This window comes from Danio rerio, chromosome 12 (genome assembly GCF_049306965.1).
Source record: "Danio rerio strain Tuebingen ecotype United States chromosome 12, GRCz12tu, whole genome shotgun sequence".
NCBI classification, from domain to species: domain Eukaryota; kingdom Metazoa; phylum Chordata; class Actinopteri; order Cypriniformes; family Danionidae; genus Danio; species Danio rerio.
In genome coordinates, this window is record NC_133187.1 from 16,317,083 (window position 1) to 16,338,509 (window position 21,427).

General features: G+C 38.3%; 2 protein-coding genes across 6 annotated transcripts in view; one reads left to right on the forward strand and one right to left on the reverse strand.

Annotated features, from left to right (window-relative positions):
* Window positions 1-21,427, forward strand: part of med1 (mediator complex subunit 1) — a 700,564-nt gene that overhangs the window by 125,177 nt on the left and 553,960 nt on the right. The gene's annotated exons all lie outside the window — the stretch shown is intronic.
* LOC141376775 (uncharacterized) lies at window positions 11,955-20,088 on the reverse strand. Of its 5 annotated transcripts, XM_073918338.1 has the most exons (4): window positions 19,599-20,088; window positions 17,951-18,093; window positions 17,200-17,593; window positions 13,461-14,346 (listed from the first exon to the last, which is right to left on the reverse strand). In XM_073918338.1, the coding sequence occupies exons 2-3, from the start codon at window positions 18,080-18,082 to the stop codon at window positions 17,207-17,209; spliced, it is 519 nt and encodes a 172-aa protein (XP_073774439.1). In that variant the 5' UTR covers window positions 18,083-18,093; window positions 19,599-20,088; the 3' UTR covers window positions 13,461-14,346; window positions 17,200-17,206. The 5 variants fall into 5 exon arrangements, with proteins under 5 accessions (XP_073774436.1, XP_073774435.1, XP_073774439.1 ...); XM_073918335.1 differs by having other exon boundaries at window positions 11,955-14,346; window positions 17,200-18,093; window positions 19,599-19,720; XM_073918337.1 differs by lacking the exon at window positions 19,599-20,088 and having other exon boundaries at window positions 17,951-18,156.

Consider the following 21,427-nt stretch of genomic DNA (forward strand, 5'->3'; position numbering starts at 1 on the left):
TTCTTTAATTGTATTTCTAACATGGTATTTCTGTGGTAACAGCCACACTTTTTTTCAGCAAATCAGTTGATCCTTTAATAAAGACATCCAATAAGATTAAATATAAGGTACAGCAATAAGTTCTCTTTGGAAAAGGGTACGGATAGCTTTATTATTACTCTTGGTATATATATATTAAAACAGGTTTTGCCCATATATGATTTAGTGACATCAAAAGACGATGCATCAAAAGCATGGACTTGATTAGTACCTCTAAATAACATATGGACCCCTGAAAGAATTGAATTAATAACAGTTGAAAATTGTTGTTGGGTATTTGAGATTTTGTAATAAGAGCGGAATTTATCGTAAGAAAATAGTACACCTTCTTTATTATAAAATTGTCTAACTAGATTAATTTTGTTTTCAAACCAATTATTTAAAAAAAAGAAATTTGCACTTGTATAAAATGTGTCTATTATTCCAAATGAAATAGCGATGTGGGGAGAAATTATGCTTATATATTAATGACCATGATAGGAGCACTTGTCTGTGGAAGGCAGATAATTTAACTGGATTTTATCTAGATTATAATTGCACATCCAAATAAAATTGAGACCACCAATATTTGAAAAGACATAATGAGGGATAAAATTCCAAATAGAATTAGGTTTTTTTTAAATGGTGTTTAATCCAATTAACTTTAAAGGTGTGGTTCATTGTGGTGAAGTCTAGGATATTAAGGCCACCATTCACATACAAATTCATAATTACAGTCTTTTTAATATAATGAGTTTGATTTTTCCATAGAAAATCAAATAGCATTTTCTCTATATCTTTATTAGTGTGGTTATCAAGATATAACGATAAAGAGGCATATGTCAGTCTGGCTATACCTTCAGCCTTTGTAAGAAGAGCTCTCCTCTTAAGGGAGAGGTCTCTCAGAAGCCAAAAATTAAACTTTAGATTTTTTTATCAATTAATGGGTTAAAATTAAGAGGACATCTTTACAATTGGTCTTTAACAATAATAATTCCTAAGTATGTAACCCGATCTTTTATAGGAATATTACATATATTGTTAACATCACATTCTTTGACAGCCATCAATTCACATTTAATAATATTTAAGTACAAACCAGATGCACTAGAAAAATTGCTAATTATTTTAATCGCAGTTGGAATTCGGTCACTATTTTTTCAAACAGAGGGTTGTGTCATCAGCTAACTGACTTAAAATAACTTCTCTATTCGCAATTGAGATACCATTAAGGGTACTTTTTTTTTAATCTATAGAGATAATAATTGAGTAACAAGTAGAAAAAGTTAAGGGGAGATGGGACAACCCTGTCTAATACCTCTTTTTAATTCAAATCTAGAAGTAGTTCCATATTTAAGTTTAATTGAACTATTGGCATTTTTATATGAGGTTTTAACTGCTGTGCAAAAAAAAAAATCACCAAAACCAAAAACCCTTAAAGAAGAGAATCAAAAACTATGCTCCACAGTATCGAATGCATTACGGTAATCCAAAAATAGAATAAAGCTGTTGTCATCCACCAAATAAGAATAATCTAAAATATCTAGCACCAATCGTATATTTCGGTATCTTATATTTAAAATGTGTCTATTAGTCATAAAACCTGACTGAGTTTAATCCATAATTGAGTCTTAAACTTTTTTAATTCTTTTAGCAAGAATAGAAGCAATTACTTTATATTCATTATTCAAAAGATTAATTGGTCGCCAATTGTCAATATTTTTCAAATCTTTTCTTGATTTAGGAATAAGGGTAATTAATCCTTGAGTCATAGTAGCTGGAAGAATAGAATTAAATAAACTTTCAGAACATACCAGAAGAAGAAAAGGGGCTAAATGCTCAGCAAATAGTTAATAAAACTCTGATGTCAAACCGTCAGTACCTGGAGATTTATTGTTTTTCAAATTATGAATCGAGTTGATCACTTCTTCTAATTTAATATGTTCATCACACATAATTTTATCCATACTGTCAATTTTTTCAATCTCATCCACTGAATTTAGAAGATCATTAGAGGCTTTATCATCAAATTGTGATGTATACTGGTTACTATAATACGCAGAGCAGTACTTTGAAATCTCTTTAGGATCATCTGATAGTTTCCCATAAATTTCTAATTGATGAATAGTATTCAATGTGGCTTGATTTTTTTCTAGTCTAAAGAAATAAGAGGTATTATGCTCGCCTTCCTCCAGCCATCTTTTCCTAGACCTTATAAATGCTTCTTCTGCCTTTCTTTTATATATATTGTCTAATTGACTTTGTAATTCTGCCATATTTATTTTATCTATATCTGAAAAGTTACTAAATCCTTTGGAAATGGGTGAGGTAATGTCAAATATAATTTTATCTTCCTGTTGTTTATAAGCCTTTGCAATGTGACTACCAGTGTCTTAAGTATTTAGACACATCCAATTTAAACATTTCCCAATTAATGGAATATTTTTTTTTCTATATAAGCCTTTTTAAAGTAATAAAGAATGAGACGTACAATCTCATTTTTTACTGATTCTATTTTTAATAGGGAGTTGTTAAGTTTCTAAGACTTTGCCGGACTATAATAAGTGGATATCTGTATATTTAGTAGAATTGCCTTGTGATCAGTAAGAGGGGTTGGAATTATGTCAACAGAAATTCAACATTCTTAGATGTAAGCCAAAAATCTATTTTTGATTGTCAGGAAAAATCAGAATTACACCAAGTATAAGTTTTTTTGTCTGGATATTTTGCCTCCATACATCTATAAGGCAATATTTCGCTGTAAAAATTTTTAACATTACATTGTTGCATGGGGTTCTCTTGGGTGGCAATCGATCTAACATATTATCTGGGGCAATATTAAAATCTCCCCTCATCAAAATCATACCAGATGGATACTTATTTAGCCAAAAAACTATTTTGTTTTCAATCTTCTCAAAAATAAGATCCGCCATTAGCGCGTGCCCGTCTGCATCATTAACGCATATGCGCGAGCGAGCTGCGGGCCGCTCGCAGATGCCGAGTCGGAGCCGGAGGCACCGAAGGACAGCCAAGCTCAGGCCAATTACTGTAAAGCCAGCCGCGGGTACACTGTAAAAAGTGCATAAGGCATGTCATTACTCTAAAGAAGTTTTTTAACTTGATCTAACTCAAAACATTTAATTTTCTGTCTAGTCATCAGTGTAATGTAAAACAATTATGTTGATTTAAATTAAAAGTAAGTCTTGTTGGTGTAAAGTAAATAAATTCTTTAAATTAAATTAAACATATTACTTCCAATTGTCACGTGACTTTAAACGTCATCCCTGGTCCTGCCTGTCCACATTCAGGTTTCCGCCATTTTTTTTTACACCGCATGGATGGGCTCGGCGTGGTGAAGCGGGAATCAATAAAATTGGTAAGTAGTTTTAAACATATGTTTGGGTGTATAATCAACAGTGTACCTGTATGATTTCATAAAAATGTTATGTTGTTTTACATACTGTAAGTATTACTAGTTTGACCAATCCAGCTCTGCTAAAAGGTTTGCAAATTTCCCTCATCACTATGTTAAACCGAGTGAAAATTAAACAATAGTCATACAAGTAAACTGCTTGAGGTAAAACGGATTGATATTTAAGCGTATTTTCAAAGACTGTTTGCGGTATGCTAATGCTTTCGGTTAATGCTGTGTGCTAACGTACGGCGCCATTAGCATGCATGTTCTCAGCTTAACCTTACATGGCGCAGCCATGTATAAAGTGCATGCACGCTTCAGACGTTTTGTATGGGACTCAACGTTGTCATTGAGTGTCAAAGCTTAGCCATTACACAAGATATTCGTTCCGTTTGCGTGTATGGTGTGTGTATAACGTGTTCTTTAACGTGGTCACGCCAGCCGTGCTTTGAAAGATCACGGTAAGGGCAGCCGTGGTTTTCGGGGGGCTGCGCATCTATTCGCGCACTTAAGGTATGGGTGCTGGTAGCGGTCAAAATGCTTGTAGAGGAGCAGTGAATGCCGTTTGCTTTCCTGATGTTTTCAATATATTGCTTCTGTTTCTGAATCTAAATATTACTGCATTAAATGCATTTAACCCTATAAGAACTATGAAGGGACATCAGAATTTTGTTTTGTTTTACATTTTACATCTAGAACATGAACAACACTTTATCATGTCAAACATTGTACATTTATTCATTAAATTTCCTTGCTCTGTTACACATAATTTGGGAAATATTTAAAAAAGAAAAGAAAATATCAAAAGGGGGAGAAAAATTCTGACTTCAACTGTACATGTTCTAGGTTAGAATTGTTTATATATTCTAAGAAAAGTGCACAAGATGTAGTGAACATGTAAAGGTCTGACATTTATCTATTATTTGTTTTGAATGTCATCTTATTAATTTTCTTTTTTTTCCCAGAATCCTTAAGCATGTCAGGAAGATCTGCCAAGCTTTTGGTGATAGTGAGTCAAGATGATTCAAGAAAGTTGCTTTTGCCAGATGGGATTCCCGAATCAGTGGATGCGCTCATTGAAAAGGTGAGAAAAGATTTTGAATTAAATGACAGAGTCAGACTACAGTATCAGGACAAAGATTTTGGGGATGTATTTGTAAATTTGACAAACACTGGAGAACTTCTGAGTCTTGACACTCTAAAGATTATCTCCTTGCCAGACAAATACTCATTCATTGCTCAAACTATTGATGGGACCCAGTCTAATGATGATGCTCTGACCTCCGTTAGCTCTGGCAGCACTGATGATACAATCATACTCTCAAGAACTGCAAGAAAGATGGCCAGCACTGTTTCAACAAGAGGAGGTAAAAAAAATAAAAATAACTTTTTTATTATTGATAAATGTTAAAATGTACATGACTAATTCTGAATTTACCATAGTTTTTTACCATGGGGTTGTAGCATCTAATGTTTTTGAAAATGTCTTAGATGACCTAATTAAACTTTTTTTATTGTTTAATGGTTTATGTGTATATGTATTTTTACTGTTAGTTCTCAAAGTAACTTTTTTCATAAGTCTATTTTCTATTTCTCTTTCTTACAGATTGATGCCGAATTTTTGCACAACACAACCTTACCTTTACAGTTAAGATTTATGGCCTCTTTGGACAGACAGATCTCTCAGATTCTCCAGGTTATTAGGAGCAAAGGTGGAGTCCTCCGTGAAAAAGCGAAGGACACTATTTAAGTTATGGATCAGGTATTGGTTGCATACAAACAAAATTGCTTGTAGCAATTAATTAATAGTGTTTTGGTTTAATGAAAACAATACATCTTAAACATTTTTAGAGCCTGGACATAGACATCAGAAGACAGTGCCTGCTGAAGTGCCTGATCATGTACCTTAGTGAAGATGCAAGCTGTCTGATCGAAGAATACCAGGTAATGTTGACAATGCAAACTCCTAAAATTTTCTCCAACCAATAGCTAAATTTTGAATGTGAACTACTGCCTTAAAAGCATTTTTTCCCTTTTTAACTGCATTTTGAACAAATTTGAGTAGATTAATGAATGCCTCTGATTGGAAATTGTGGTACTGCACTCAACAAAGTTGTCTACAATGGTCATCACATTAGAAGTGTTAGTTTGTACAAATGTTAAACGCATTTTTGAAGCTAAAGAGGGTGTAAAAGTACATCCTCACCCAAAAATTTAAATGTTGTCTTGTAAAAAAAAATACACATTTATTTACACAAATGAGGATATTTTAATTAAAGCAAGCTACAGACATTTGGCCTCTACATTAACCACCATAATGGCTAACTACAAAATGGCTTACTCAATTTTGGAAGAATTTTCAGATGAAGGGTTTTTTTTTTTTATACAAAATGTTTTTTTTTTTTTTTTCCCAAACTCCCTTATTAACTCTTTTTTTTCTTGTATGTTTTTAGGCTGACCAGAGGGAGGAAGCAATGGATGAATTTGAAAAGAACACCATGACACTTTTTGTGACCCGTGAAAGTGATGCTCTTACTCGTGCACTGGACATTTCGATTGTCATTGACTGTGTGGAAGTACTAAATGAGTTGCCTTCTGTTGCATGTCCCTGCGCCATGATGTTTGGACTCATTTATGCACTGAACTTAAAATATCCCGATGGACTCAAATATATCTTTGAGACCTTTCAAAAAATAATCATGGACTTGGAGAGTAGACAGATGAGCCGAAGGGTGCCGAACCTGCAGGAGTAAGCAGATGTGCTGAAGAGTGCAGAACCTCTCTTTAAAGCTACTGGAGATAACTTGTATCCTTTGACTCAACTACAGTGTTCTGATTGCGATATATTTTAGATGTTGGACTTCTTCATTTCTTCATCTTCATTATAAAGCATTAAATAGTTTACCAAAACATGAAAGTTCATACATTGTTTACTCATCTTTAAGCTATTCTAAGTATTTAACTTTAATTAAATTAGGTTCAGAGAAATTTAATGACAATTATGAGAGAAGTTTAATTTTTCGGTAAACTATTTCATTAAGATGAAGACTTCTCTTTCAACAGTTGGCTAATTTGTTACAGAGTTATTAAAAAGTATTTAATTTTACACTGCACATTTTAAGCCATTTTTTGGGCCAAACTTGTTTTAACCTCAGAAGAATTCTTAAGGTTTTGTGTAGTCAGTTTTGATTGACTGTTCATGAAAAGGTGTCCAATGATTACTGATTCCTATGGTGAACTTACATTGTATCCAGGGTCTTTGTATATGGATCCTAAAAACTGTTGTACAGTATAATTTTATAAAAATGCTATGCACATTGTAGAAATGTTTTATGACATAAATTGTCATGTTTGTTATGTTTACATTGTTAGACAGTGTGTATTTGTACTGTACACATTGTAAAAAATGTGGTATTGACAAAATAAATTGTCAATAGTTTGATGCTTGGAGTCATTCATCTTAAACGATAAAATTACACATTTTAAAAGCAAATCAATTTCTTTATATTACATTAATATTTTAAATTGTATTTGATTGGATATTTGATTTGATGTAAAGTAAAATAATTAAGTTAATACAAAGTAAAACAATTAAGAGTAAATAAAGTAAATTTGAGATTTCAAAAAAACTTAAAAACTTTATTTGGTTCAAAGAGATTTTTTGCTTTGGCTAAGTAATAGAGAATTAATTCTTTTTAAAGTAAAAAAATTAAGTTGATTTAAAGTAAAGTAATTAGGTGTAACAAGTTGACGCAATTTTTTTACTTTGATCCAATGAAACACTTTTTACAGTGTATAATTCGCCCTTAAAGTGGCCGCGCGGTCACAAGACGGACCGGGAGAAATCAAATGCTGCATTGAAACTTTTGAAAATCCTAAATCAGTATTGGAGTTACTTTAGCACGCTGGAAGAAGGACGAGACCTAAATTATTACGGTTAGACAGGTAATGTTCTGTTTTGAAACTATTTTAGTCAGGCTAAGCTTATGTTAGATTGTGTTAGCTAAGCGTGTTCTGTTATGAATGACTTCTATGCACAGACGTGTTGTTCAGCCACTAAAATCTCCCAATGAAAGATGGATCTGATTATTTTCAGTTTTATAAGGTTCTTTGACAGCATCTATAATGTTGATTCATATTTAGTTTAACAACAAAACACCAGTAAATAGCGATATTCCGCCTAACCTGCTTTATTGAGCTGAAGTTGCTTTTATATTCACATTGGGTCATTTTTGAACAATGACAGCCTTCCTTTACTGTTTACCATGCTACTCTGAATATTCACTCTGAAATAGCATGTAAGTGTGGCAAAGTAATACATGTAATTCCTGCACGGCGCTGGCACTAACTAACTGGCGAATGACCTGAACTAGTGGGTTGTCTGTCGGCTGTTGTGACGCGGGGTCTGCGCACTCGCAATTTCAGGGGGTGTGACTTTGAATCACAGTCCCTCCCCACCGTCCAAAGATAATATGCTAAGCGGTTAGCATTTTGGCAGATCACCTACTGCACCTTTAATGGAATCTCCTAAACCCCTGGCATTTAAAAAGATAATAGAAATGGAAATAATGAACAAGTTAAGGAAAAAAATAGATAAAAGTGCAAAAGAGCACAAAAAGGAGCAGTTTAAACACGAGAAAGAAACGTAGCTTAGCTGAACATAGGCTACTGACAGCAAAACACTGTTTTACTGTTTACCATGCTACTCTGAATATTCACTCTGAAATAGCATGTAAGTGTGGCAAAGTAATACATGTAATTCCTGCACGGCGCTGGCACTAACTAACTGGCGAATGACCTGAACTAGTGGGTTGTCTGTCGGCTGTTGTGACGCGGGGTCTGCGCACTCGCAATTTCAGGGGGTGTGACTTTGAATCACAGTCCCTCCCCACCGTCCAAAGATAATATGCTAAGCGGTTAGCATTTTGGCAGATCACCTACTGCACCTTTAATGGAATCTCCTAAACCCCTGGCATTTAAAAAGATAATAGAAATGGAAATAATGAACAAGTTAAGGAAAAAAATAGATAAAAGTGCAAAAGAGCACAAAAAGGAGCAGTTTAAACACGAGAAAGAAACGTAGCTTAGCTGAACATAGGCTACTGACAGCAAAACACTGTTTTACTGTTTACCATGCTACTCTAAATATTCACTCTGAAATAGCATGTAAGTGTGGCAAAGTAATACATGTAATTCCTGCACGGCGCTGGCACTAACTAACTGGCGAATGACCTGAACTAGTGTGTTGTCTGTTTGCTGTTGTGACGCGGGGTCTGCGCACTCGCAATTTCAGGGGGTGTGACTTTGAATCACAGTCCCTCCCCACCGTCCAAAGATAATATGCTAAGCGGTTAGCATTTTGGCAGATCACCTACTGCACCTTTAATGGAATCTCCTAAACCCCTGGCATTTAAAAAGATAATAGAAATAGAAATAATGAACAAGTTAAGGAAAAAAATAGATAAAAGTGCAAAAGAGCACAAAAAGGAGCAGTTTAAACACGAGAAAGAAACGTAGCTTAGCTGAACATAGGCTACTGACAGCAAAACACTGTTTTACTGTTTACCATGCTACTCTGAATATTCACTCTGAAATAGCATGTAAGTGTGGCAAAGTAATACATGTAATTCCTGCACGGCGCTGGCACTAACTAAATGGCGAATGACCTGAACTAGTGGGTTGTCTGTCGGCTGTTGTGACGCGGGGTCTGCGCACTCGCAATTTCAGGGGGTGTGACTTTGAATCACAGTCCCTCCCCACCGTCCAAAGATAATATGCTAAGCGGTTAGCATTTTGGCAGATCACCTACTGCACCTTTAATGGAATCTCCTAAACTCCTGGCATTTAAAAAGATAATAGAAATGGAAATAATGAACAGGTTAAGGAAAAAAATAGATAAAAGTGCAAAAGAGCACAAAAAGGAGCAGTTTAAACACGAGAAAGAAACGTAGCTTAGCTGAACATAGGCTACTGACAGCAAAACACTGTTTTACTGTTTACCATGCTACTCTGAATATTCACTCTGAAATAGCATGTAAGTGTGGCAAAGTAATACATGTAATTCCTGCACGGCGCTGGCACTAACTAACTGGTGAATGACCTGAACTAGTGGGTTGTCTGTCGGCTGTTGTGACGCGGGGTCTGCGCACTCGCAATTTCAGGGGGTGTGACTTTGAATCACAGTCCCTCCCCACCGTCCAAAGATAATATGCTAAGCGGTTAGCATTTTGGCAGATCACCTACTGCACCTTTAATGGAATCTCCTAAACCCCTGGCATTTAAAAAGATAATAGAAATGGAAATAATGAACAAGTTAAGGAAAAAAATAGATAAAAGTGCAAAAGAGCACAAAAAGGAGCAGTTTAAACAGGAGAAAGAAACGTAGCTTAGCTGAACATAGGCTACTGACAGCAAAACACTGTTACGGCATTATGTCTGCAACTGTATGCCCAAAGAAAGCATTTAATACAGATACAAGGAGGGAGACGAATCTCAACCCCATTGATGTAAGCGCGAGCGCCCACATAATAAGCGGATTTTCCACCAGCACGCGCGGCTTCTACCATGGGCCATAACATTTTCCGCATTTCCCTGTCCAATGGAGTAAGGTCTTCCAGAAAGCGCATCCCATTATCCTTGAGAAAGGACGAAGACTTTGTTACCTTCCACACAGCATCCCTGATAACTCGTGAAGTGAACTGTATAATAACAGCACGAGGAGCAGATTTGTTGCTATTTGGACTCTGCTTTTTCCCCAATCTGTGAACAGAGTCTATAGCAAAAGTTAACTTGCCTTGCCCTTCGGGATGTGTTTGCTCACATATGTGTATGATCTCATCACTGATGTTTTCCTTCTCTTTTTCTGGAAGCCCTCTCAGTCGAAGATTCCAGCGTCTCGTGTATCTCTCCAGGTCAGCTAAACGTGATTCACATGTGTCAATCCGCTGCTCTTCAAGTTGTAACCGCAAGGCTACGTTGTCGACTTTTCCTTTCACGGCTTCAGCGGAGACAAAGTCTACTGTCTTTTTTAGACCCTCAATTTTTATAGCATTACAACTCACCAACTTCTCCAGAGAATCAGAGCACTCCTTGATCAGTGATGAAATAGACGATAGCATTGCGGTCACATCTTCCTTAGTTTCCATCTTCCCTTTCTTTGAAAGAGGCTTAGTCGGGGTTTCAGGGAGAGAAGTTCAAAAAACATCCACAATATTTTCAGAATCAGGATGTGAATTACCAGAAGCTGCATAGTTCTGCATTTCCACAGATACATCCATTAAATTTTTACGTTTCTCTGCACCTTTTGGCATATTACAAACACAATAAAGTACTTAAAAGTGTTTTCAAAACGTTTGTAAGGTTACCAGTTTAACACAGACACTTTACATTAATTATTTACTTTTTTTTTAACATGTTGCCATCTTGGAGCCTCTCCAATCCCGTTCACCTCTCGAGTCCTCGTTCTGAGTCATCCATCACATAAGAGACAGAAGCTAATCATATGGATTTAGAGCCGGAAAGAGAATTGATCCGTTCACCTCTCGAGTCCTCGGGTTTGAGTCATTCGTTCCTCATGGCCCAATCATATGCGTTTAAAGACGGAAAAAATAATTGATCCGATGAACTCTCGAGTCCTCGGGTTTGAGTCATTCTGTCATGTGATGAACGAATGACTCAAGAACCAGAAGACTCGAAAGGTGAACTAACGGGCTTCCGTCATTTCCCGCACCTGGCGAGGGCACTGGAAAGTCTGATCAGGTTGGATATTGTTTTGGCTAAAGTGTTTTGCTGTGATTGCCAAGGCTAGAGTGAGTGTAGAGACTGGAAAAGGTAAGGAAGCATTGCCTGTTTAATGTTGTGGTTAAGGCGATCGATCTGGAAATGCTGTATGTCCTTTTCTCAGCTGTGAGAACCAGTAGCAGGTACACAGCTGTGTTTGTTTGCTGTGTCGGCTGTTTGACTGAAAACTATGTGATATCTGCCTTTGATTGATTTAACCTCGATCCCTTTTGGCGAGCGGTAGGTAGTTGCAAATTGTTTAATAGCAGATTTTAAACTTCCTACCATAATGATTTATTTATCTATTCATAGACTGGGTAACAATCTGCAAAGGGAGCTCCGTCGGGCACTCCGCCTTTAAATGCGACTATAGTGCTGTCCTGTTTTTTGTTTTCCTTTTTCTTAATTTAAATTTTCTGTTTTCATAACTTTAATTTTCTACTTTCCCGATTTGTTTTCTGTATTTCTGGTTTATAGAAGGATTTAATTAATTAATTTGTATTAATTTGATTGTATACATTTATTAAAAAGTAGGATCCTCATAGTTTTGGCTGGATTTATTTGTTTATTTTCGTTATTTTGACTTATTCATCCAGTTGTTTTGATTTGAGATTTTCCCATACATTTTGTGTTTTTTTTGAATATTTACTGATGCCCTAGTTTCTTCATTATTGATGTTTGGTTTATTTTCTCTTTAGTAATTAATTTGGCTTAAGGTTGAACTGTTTCTTTTCATTGTTTAAGGTGGGATTTAATTGACTTTCTTTGTTTTCATTTATAAATTCTATTACCTTTTTTGTTTATTTTATAATTACTTGTGTAAATTGAGTTCTGCTTTAATTGCAGGGCATTGGTCCGACTTGTCTGCTTGTGACAAAGCCAGAGCTCCCAGGGCGGAAGGCTAATTTTATAGGAGATTTTTTTCACAGTGTGTAGTGATCACAGTGTGATGGTTTATGTTTGTGCATGTGTGCTTTTTACACAGTGGAGTGCAGTGGTTTTCACTTGCCTGAAGTGCTGTCTGGCCACCCTCCTTGGCTGGTGAGCTTTGGCCCTGGAGCACAATTTGTCACTTTACAAACCACAATGTCAATGTTGCAATATTGGTTTTAATCATGGTTTTATTTAGGACTTGTTAATAACGTAATTTACTTTTGTACTGTGCCAATGTCTCTGACTGTAATTGGTGGAGCGAACTTGCGCGTGCCTTTTTATATAGGTGGTGCGTGTATTTAAATTCTTTGGGTGAAATTCCCAAGGTGGCGTGGTCGGGTAAATTGCCATAATTACTATTATATTGGGGGTCTTTTTCCATCTGCCTACCTACCACCCGTCACATGAGCAAAATGAACATAGCTTTCTCAATATAATGCTTGTGCACCGATTTCCTCTGTTTGTGGACAAAACTGCTTGTGAGCTCTCAAATATGCACTGCTCATGCACAAATTTTCTTGCGCGCTCTCAGTACACTGCTTGCTCGGTGAGTGTAAAAATTACATATTTAATGGTTTGTTTATTCTCCACAAATAAACATGAAGTAAATTATAATAATAATATAGATTAACTTGCACGCATATCCACATTAATAATCTGTAACAAATTATAATGTAGATTAAAGTGCTCGCATATTTACACCATTATTACTGTAGTAAATTAGCTCAAGGTAATTCTTCCCGCGCCTTTCCCGCTGTTATAATGTTGCGAGCTATGACTTAGATTTCAGTGCTCGCGTACCTTCTGGACCATTAAATAACGGACTAGCTTAACGGGAGGAAGATTCATTTGAACGGGGCTCATTTAGATCGACTCTTTATATCTGAACAAACGAATCGTTCAGCGATGCTATCAAAATAAACACCCATAAAGTTTGAGCAGGGTAACAAGTTTAAAGGGGTTGTCCACAACGATGTCATATTTTAAACTTTAGTTCATGTGTAATGTAGCTAAGTGAACATAAACAACATATCTGAATGAAATATACCCAAAGTTCAATGCAAAGGGAGACATTGGCTTTTACAGAGTTAGCTTAGCAAAGTCTACAACAAACGAATTTTGAAGACTACAAACAAAGTCTTCCGCCCCTGTGAAAGGTTCCAGGTTACGTGCATTTACTGCGCACACGCCTTGCGCAGCAAAGAAGCGTGGCCATAGACGCATTAGTAAAGAAAGGAAAATGCCCAAACGCTGCTATTTTCATGGATCTTGTTCTGCTTCGCTATTTAATCTTCCAAAGAACGTGACACAAAGAGAGAAGTTGTTCATTTTTAATCATGTTCCAAAATATTACAAAAAAGATATAACTCTCTGTGCACAGCATTTTACAAAGGACAGTTTTCAAAATTGGTCACAGTTCAGGGCTGGATTTAGCCAAAAACTTCTCCTCAAAGAAGGAGCAGTACCTACGATAAAGACTATGCTGGGGATTGTGAGCTACAACCTGTAAGTATTTCTATTTGTTACAATATCTTACATGCATAGTTTCTAGCATTCATTGTAGGCTATGTTGTAGTAAGGACGTAAACCAGGATATAAACCACAAGAAATGCGGTTTGTCTTTAGCAATTATTATTAGCAAGTTAGCTCACTCCTGCCAACATTTGTTCCCGATTTTCCCAAGAACAGTGTGTGTGTGGGGGGGTTGGTTTGGTGGGGTGGTCTCTGAGTAACAAAGTTATGAACCGGGAAGATTATGGATAACTGTTGGTGTGTGCCCTACTGAAAAATCCAGCTTAAACCAGCCTAGGCTGGTTGGCTGGTTTTAGCTGGTTGACCAGGCTGGTTTTAGAGGGGTTTTGGCCATTTCCAGGCTGGTTTCCAGCCATTTCCAGCCTGGTCTTAGCTGGTCAGGCTGGAAAATGACCAGCCAAATCCAGCTAAAACCAGCTTTACCAGCCTGGTTTAAGCTGGACATAGCTGGTTTTGGCTGGACTCCCAGCTTGGCTAGGCTGGACAAGCTGGTTTTAGCTGGTCATTTCCCAGCCTGACCAGCTAAGAATCAGACACATGTTGTCCACTCCCCACGACCATCAGCGCAGCAGCAGCTCAGGATATGGCCTGGTCCCGGATATGGAATCCTTGGGATCATCTCGTCACTGGTCTTGGATCCAATCAGTGACTCCGCATAATCTGAGGACCTTGGGATGAGTATCCCCAGGTGGAAATAGAGAATAAAGAGAATAATTAGCATAGCTGCTGTTCATAGTGCATATAAGCAAGATGCAGAAGCCTGTGTGGAATCCGCTAGGTGATGCATTGAGTGTATACTTTACTAAACAGATAGGTCTTTAATCTAGTTTTGAACTGGGAGAGTGTGTCTGAGCCTCGGACGTTATCAGGAAGGCTATTCCAGAGTGTAGGAGCCATGAAAGAGAAGGCTCGACCTCCTTTACTTGATTTTGCTATTCTAGGTACTACCAGAAGCCCTGAGTTTTGAGATCTTAAAGAGCGAGTTGGATTGTAGCGAGACAGAAGGTTGGTTAGATAAACAGGAGCTAGATTATTTAGAGCTTTATAGGTGAGAAGTAATATTTTAAATTCAATACAAAACTTAACAGGCAGCCAGTGTAAGGAGGATAAAATTGGGGTGATATGATCATATTTTCTAGACCTGGTCAGAACTCTGGCTGCTGCATTTTGTACTAATTGAAGTTTGTTAATAGAGGATGCTGGGCAGCCAGCAAATAGAGCATTACAGTAATCCAGTCTCGAAGTCATAAAAGCATGGACTAGCTTTTCTGCATCTGAGATGGATAGCATATTTCGTAATATTTCCCAGATGAAAGAAGGCAGTTTTTGTGACATGGGATATATGGTTTTCAAAAGTTAGATTGCTAATTGTCTAATATGACACCCAGATCTTTTATAGTAGAGCTAAAGCTAACTTTGTATCCCTCTAATTGAAGATTGAGTTGCGAGATCTGCTGTGTACAAGATTTAGGCCCAATAAATAATAATTCTGTTTTGTCGGAGTTGAAGAGAAGAAAATTGTTGGTCATAATGTCTTTAATGTCTTTGATACACTCAGTTAGTTTAGACAGTTCAGACGTCTCGTCAGGTTTAGTTGAAATATATAATTGAGTGTCATCTGCATAGCAATGAAAGTTGATCCCATGTCTTCCAATAATGTGTCCCAGTGGTAGGTTTCTGTACTGTGATGAGCTCTGAAAACCTGACTGAAAGACTTCAAAAATATTGTTCATCTGCAGAAAAGAGCATAATTGAGTGGAAACAACTTTTTCTATTTTAGATATAAATGGAAGATTTGAAATAGGCCTATAGTTAGCTAAGTTGTTGGGGTCTAGTTGCGGTTTCTTAATAATAGGCTTAATAACAGCTAGCTTGTAAGAGTTTGGAACATGGTCTATAGATAAAGAAGAGCTGATAATGTTTAGAAGAGGTTCTCCTATAGCAGGTAGCAGCTCTTTCAGTAATTTTGTTGGAATTGAATTCAGCATACATGTAGCTGGTTTAGAGCTATTTATAATTTTATCTAGCTCTTCCTGTTCTATGATTTTGAAGCAGTGTAGGTTATTATTATGATTCAATGAAATATTTACAGGATTTGGAGTATAAGCCGGTGTAGAAAGTTTGGCATCTCCTATTTTCTGTCTAAAGCCTTCTATTTTATCACTGAAAAAATTCATGAAGTCATCACTACTAATTTGCGGTGAAACACTTTGTTCCAAGGATGACCGATTATTTGCTAATTTAGAGATGGTGTTAAATAAAAATCTAGAATTGTTATGATTATTTTCTATCAGTTTGCGCAGGTGCTCGGTCCTGGCAGATTTTAGAGCCCTCCTATAGCTGGACATACTGTCTTTGTACGCAATTCTAAAGACCTCTAAATTAGTTTTTATCCATTTACGTTCCAGGGCGCGGGTTGCTGTTTTGAGCGCACGAGTGTGACTATTATACCATGGTGTAGTTTTAATCTCTCTAGCCTTTTTTAATTTGATGGGTGCCACAGTATTTAGTGTGCTAGTAAAGATGGCATCCATACTGCTGGTTACTACATCAAGATCATTTGAGTTTGCGGGTGCATTACGAAATAGAGAGAGATCAGGTAAGTTATTTATAAATTCATCTTTGGTTGACGGAACAATAGTTCTACTAGGGCGGAGTATTGGAGCGGGTTTGCTGATTTCAGGTAAACACAGCTTATATAGTAAGAGGTAGTGATCTGTAATATCATCACTTTGTGGTATAATGTTTAATGTATAATGTATGCTTTAAGCGATGGGTTGGACCCACAAAGTTTTGCTTTATCCCAAGTGAGTGTATTAAATCCATAAACGCGAGCCCTAATGAATCGTTAGCGTCATCTATGTGGAAGTTAAAGTCACCTACAATTAGCATTTTATCAGTTTTGACTAGTAAGTCAGAAATAAAATCAGAAAATTATTTTAGAAAGTTGACATAGGGTCCTGGGGGTTTATATATGGTGATTAAAGCTAGAGATAACATAGGTTTTTGCATAGTATCTGGAAGCTGAACATTAAGCGCTAGTACTTCGAAGGAGCTAAACATAAGTCCGTTTCTCTGATTAACATTAAGGAAATCACTAAATATTGATGCAACTCCACCACCACGACCAGTTTGACAAGCCTCATGTTTATATAAGAATCCTGGAGGAGTTGCTTCATTTAAGCTAATATAGTCATTTTGTTTCAGCCAGGTTTCAGTGAGACAGAGTGCATGAAGATTGTTTTCTGTTATTATTTCATTTATGATAAGTGCTTTAGGTGCAATTGACCTGATGTTTAGGAGACCAAGCTTTACGAAATTTGTATTTTCACTTTCTACTGGTTTTTTTGGTTTGATTCTTAATAGATTTTTTCTGGAACACACAGTACGTTTATTTCTTAATCTAATAATACGAGGAACAGACACAGTCTCTATAGGATTCGCCAGATATGCATTACTGATGTTTAAGTGGGACGAACAAAAGTCTAGGTGGCTATAATGTGAATTTTGTGAATTTTTACCTGCTAGTCAGATGGTGCGAAGTAATCTGGAGATGTTGTCCGACAGGAGTTCAGCTCCGGCTCGACTGGGGTGCAGGCCGTCAGCACGGAAGAGCCTAGGACGCTCCCAGAAAAGATTCCAGTTATTAGCAAAGAGCAATTTCTGTTCTTTACACCATGTTAATAGCCATTCATTCAGAGCAAAAAGTCTACTGAACCTTTCATTTCCTCTGCGGTAGGTAGGAAGCGGCCCAGAAACAATGATCTGCGTGGCGGGCGAGGTGCGTCGAACCGTCTCGATCAGGCTCCTGAAGTCCTTCTTCAGGATCTCCGACTGCCGGAGCCCGGTGTCGTTTGTCCCTACTTGGAGGACAACGGCACCAGGGCTCTCAGCAGCGCCCAGGATGGTTGGAATCTGTGTAGAAATATTTCTCACACGGGCACCAGGAAAGCAGAAAGTACGTACTTTATTATCTTTTAAGGAGGCGACACGGACGTGACGAACGATCGAGTCACCGATGATGGCCACATCGGGACCCGACTCGCGGAGAGGGGAGAAGCGGTTTTCTGTGAAGATCTCGAACACGGGAGGAGGAGACGTTCTGCCCCGGGATCTGGCAAGCACCTTACGTGGCTGCACCCAGGCGCCGTGGTAGCCGGGTGTCGGCATGAACGACGGCTGGCTGAGCCGTGCCTCGGGTGCGCTGGGCCTTGACAGAGAAGGACGCAGGGTTGAGGTAGAGGGAATGATGTGGTTGTAATTTCTACGTACCTTAGATGATGAGGCGGCCTTAGCGTTAGGCACAAAAAGCGACGCCCGTTGTCCCTGCAGCCGCGTCCGCCTCAACAAAAGTGCCCGAATCTGGGATTCCACTTCTTCCAGCTCCAGCTCCAACGCCTCCATCGATGCTTCTCCTGCACACAAGGACAGAGACGCAAGCGACATTTTACGGGGTAAAGAGCAAAGCCAGCAAGTCAAAAGTGTATGGTAAAAGAGGTCGGTAGCTTTAGCTGACCAGCGGCGCTAGCAGGCTAAAGCTACAAACAACAAGCGGATGCTCGAGGGACAGACAGTTTAAAAGCAGTTTTGTTTGTATAAATGTATTAAGGGTTAGTTCACCCTAAGTAGGAGAGACAAATACTTAGCGAATGAGGAAGAATTTTATGATTAAGATTTAAATTGCGAGTAAATAGCGAGTCCAAACTTCAAGCACACGCAGTAGGTGACCGAACGGAGACAGTGACGTCAGTGTACAAGTTGCTACAATGATGTACATCTGCTTGAAAAAAAACATGCTGGAAATGTATGTTTTGATGCAGGTTTCAATGGTTTTGCTGGTCTCAATATTGGTCAGGGCCAACACTGAGAACAGCTAGACCAGCATTTTAAACAGCATCAAAACATATCTTACTAGCATATGATTGTTTAGCAGGTGGCAATTAATAAATAAACAAACACATGGTTTTTATTTTTACCAGACAACATCTCAACAGGTTACCAGCCCCCCAAGACCTCCCTAGTAGCAAAGAATTCTGGCCCAGATTTGGCAAAAAGCTGGCACAGCAGGCATTCATCCGGTACTGGCATACAGCATGTGGGCCAAACATGGCCCGGGTTTGGCAGAGGTGGCACCATCTTTAAGGCGGCACAGAAGATTTGGGCCAGATGAAAATCGTGACACACCAACCTATCTGGCCCAGTTCAGGCCCAGTTATGAGTTATTAACTTGGCTGAGACTTGGCCCAGATATGGTCTGTGTTTGGCCCTTGTCTGGAAGCCAGATTTGGTCCAGTCATGTACCGTAATTCACTGCGGCGTGTGGGCCAAGCAAAACCTGATTTGTGGGCCAGAGCTGGTAGGGGGTAACAACCAGATGTTCATCACGAAAATTACCGCAAAAGTACAGTGAAATAACGGTGTACTATTCTGTACGTATAGTGTAAGTACAAATAACGTTTACATAGGTATAAGAGAACAAACTGTAATGCTTGGGTAATAAGGGGTTAACAACCAGATATTGAGCATGAAAAGTACCGCGTAAGTACAGTGAAATAACGGTGTACTTTTCTTTAAATTGCAAAAGAACAAACCATAATGTTTGCATTATAGGGGAGTAACAATAAGATATTCATCACGCAAAGAACCGCGTAAGTATATTACGTTTACGATGTACTTTTCTTCAAGTTTTGTATACATATAAAGAATTATGCAAGGATGGTGACAACCTATTGCTATCTGCAAATGTACTGTACATGCACCTGCGTGAGTACATTAGTACTCTTATTCAGTGCTTGGGTTTTATACTGGGTGTTTAATGAATAAAAGGTTTACAACCTGTGAAATTATGAACCTTTATTGTATACTGTATGTATTTTAAATCTGCAATTTAATATAAAATATATTTCCATACACTACTTACCTTATGTTTACTCGTCGATCTCACCAAAGCCATCAATGTCTCCATAACTCACTATCATATAACTTTGCATGATATAGGCCTACCGTCATACCACATTTGAAGGTTGTAAATTAAAGTGAATCATTGTTCCTCCCTTGTTCCCTGTACTTACAGGGTAAATACCACATTTGAGGGTTGTAAATTAAAGTGAAGCATTGTTCCTCTCTTTTCCCCTGTACTTACAGGGTAAATACCACATTTGAGGGTTGTAAATTAGAGTGAAGCATTGTTCCTCCCTTGTTACCCCCTTGTTCCCTGTACTTGCAGGGTAAATACCACATTTGAGGGTTGTAAATTAAAGTGAAGCATTATTCCTCCCTTGTTCCCTGTACTTACAGGGTAAATACCACATTTGAGGGTTGTAAATTTAAGTGAAGCATTGTTCCTCCCTTGTTACCTGTAGTTAAAGGGTAAATACAACATTTGTTCCCCCTTGTTCCCTTTAGTTTACAATGTAAAATCTTGAAGGCAGTAAAATCAATATACAAATACACAATATACAGTATTTCTTCTTTACTTTGTAACCTTTATTTTAATAAATAAGCATTTTAAAACACTTCATCTTAATCAAACATTGTCTTGTCTATCATTTCCTATACTTGTTCATTTTCTCTTCGGCTTTGTCCTTTTGTTAATTTGGGGTCGCTACAGTGTAATGAACCACCAACTTATCCAGCATATGTTTTACGGAGTGGATGCCCTTCCAGCGGCAACCCATCTCTGGAAAACATCCATACACACCCATTCACACTCATACACTACGGACAATTTAGTCTACCCAATTCACCTGTTCCGCATGTCTTTGGACTGTGAGGAAAACCGGAGCACCCGGAGGAAACCCACGCAAACGCAGGGAGAACTCCACGCAGAAACGCTAACTGACCCAGCTGAGTGTCACCGTACCTTGCGTTCTTGCTACCTTCCTCTATTTAGTGTTACAGATCACCTTTCTCACCTGCTTTTATGTGCAGTCACAGGAACACCAGTCATTTCGGCTAATTCTTTCCACCTGTTCCTCATTCCCTTTTTCCCCATTTATAGCACGTCATTTCCCTTCATGTTTGTCAGTATGTTGTCGCTTATGTGTCTGTGTGAAGCATTCTGTTACTCACCCTGTATCTGTGTCCAGGACTTCCAGTGAGCGAGCATCCCGTTACTGTGGAGTTTTTTCTTTGATGCTTCCCCAGCATTTACCCAACTGGGATACCTTTGTTTCGTTGCTTTTCCTGAGACCCTCTACTTGAATAAAGACTTTGTTTCCTCTGCATTTGAGTTCACCTCTTCTTTGCCCGTGACAGGAACATACTGACCATTATGGACTCAGCAGAGGACGTTGATATTCGCCGAGCGCTCGCCCAACAAGGCGCATTACTGGGCCGACAACAGGAGGAAATCGCAGCCTCCCACCAAGCGTTTGCGGAGGTGTCCCAACAACTTGCTGCGCCTCAATCAGCTGCAGCTTGCTCTCTCAAATCCTCCAGCAACTCTCCCTCCAGCAGCTCTCCCGGATCCTCCAGCGGCGGCTTCGTCGGAACAGGCGATAACCACTCCACGACAGGCCAAACCTCGTCTCAACCCACCTGCTGCTTACTCTGGTGAGCCCGACTCTTGTCGATCTTTTCTGTCCCAGTGTTCCCTCACCTTCTCGCTCCAGCCATCTTGCTACCCCACAGAGACCCCCAGGGTAGCCTTCACTATAACTCTCCTGACTGGCCGGGCCAGAGAATGGGGAACGGCGATGTGGGACAACAAGAGTGAGTGCTGCAACACATTTAAAGCCTTCTCTGACG

Bases quoted from the DNA above. Each gene is read 5' to 3' on its own strand.
- LOC141376775 (XM_073918334.1), bottom strand. From the start codon at position 18,124: ATGTCGCTTGCGTCTCTGTCCTTGTGTGCAGGAGAAGCATCGATGGAG.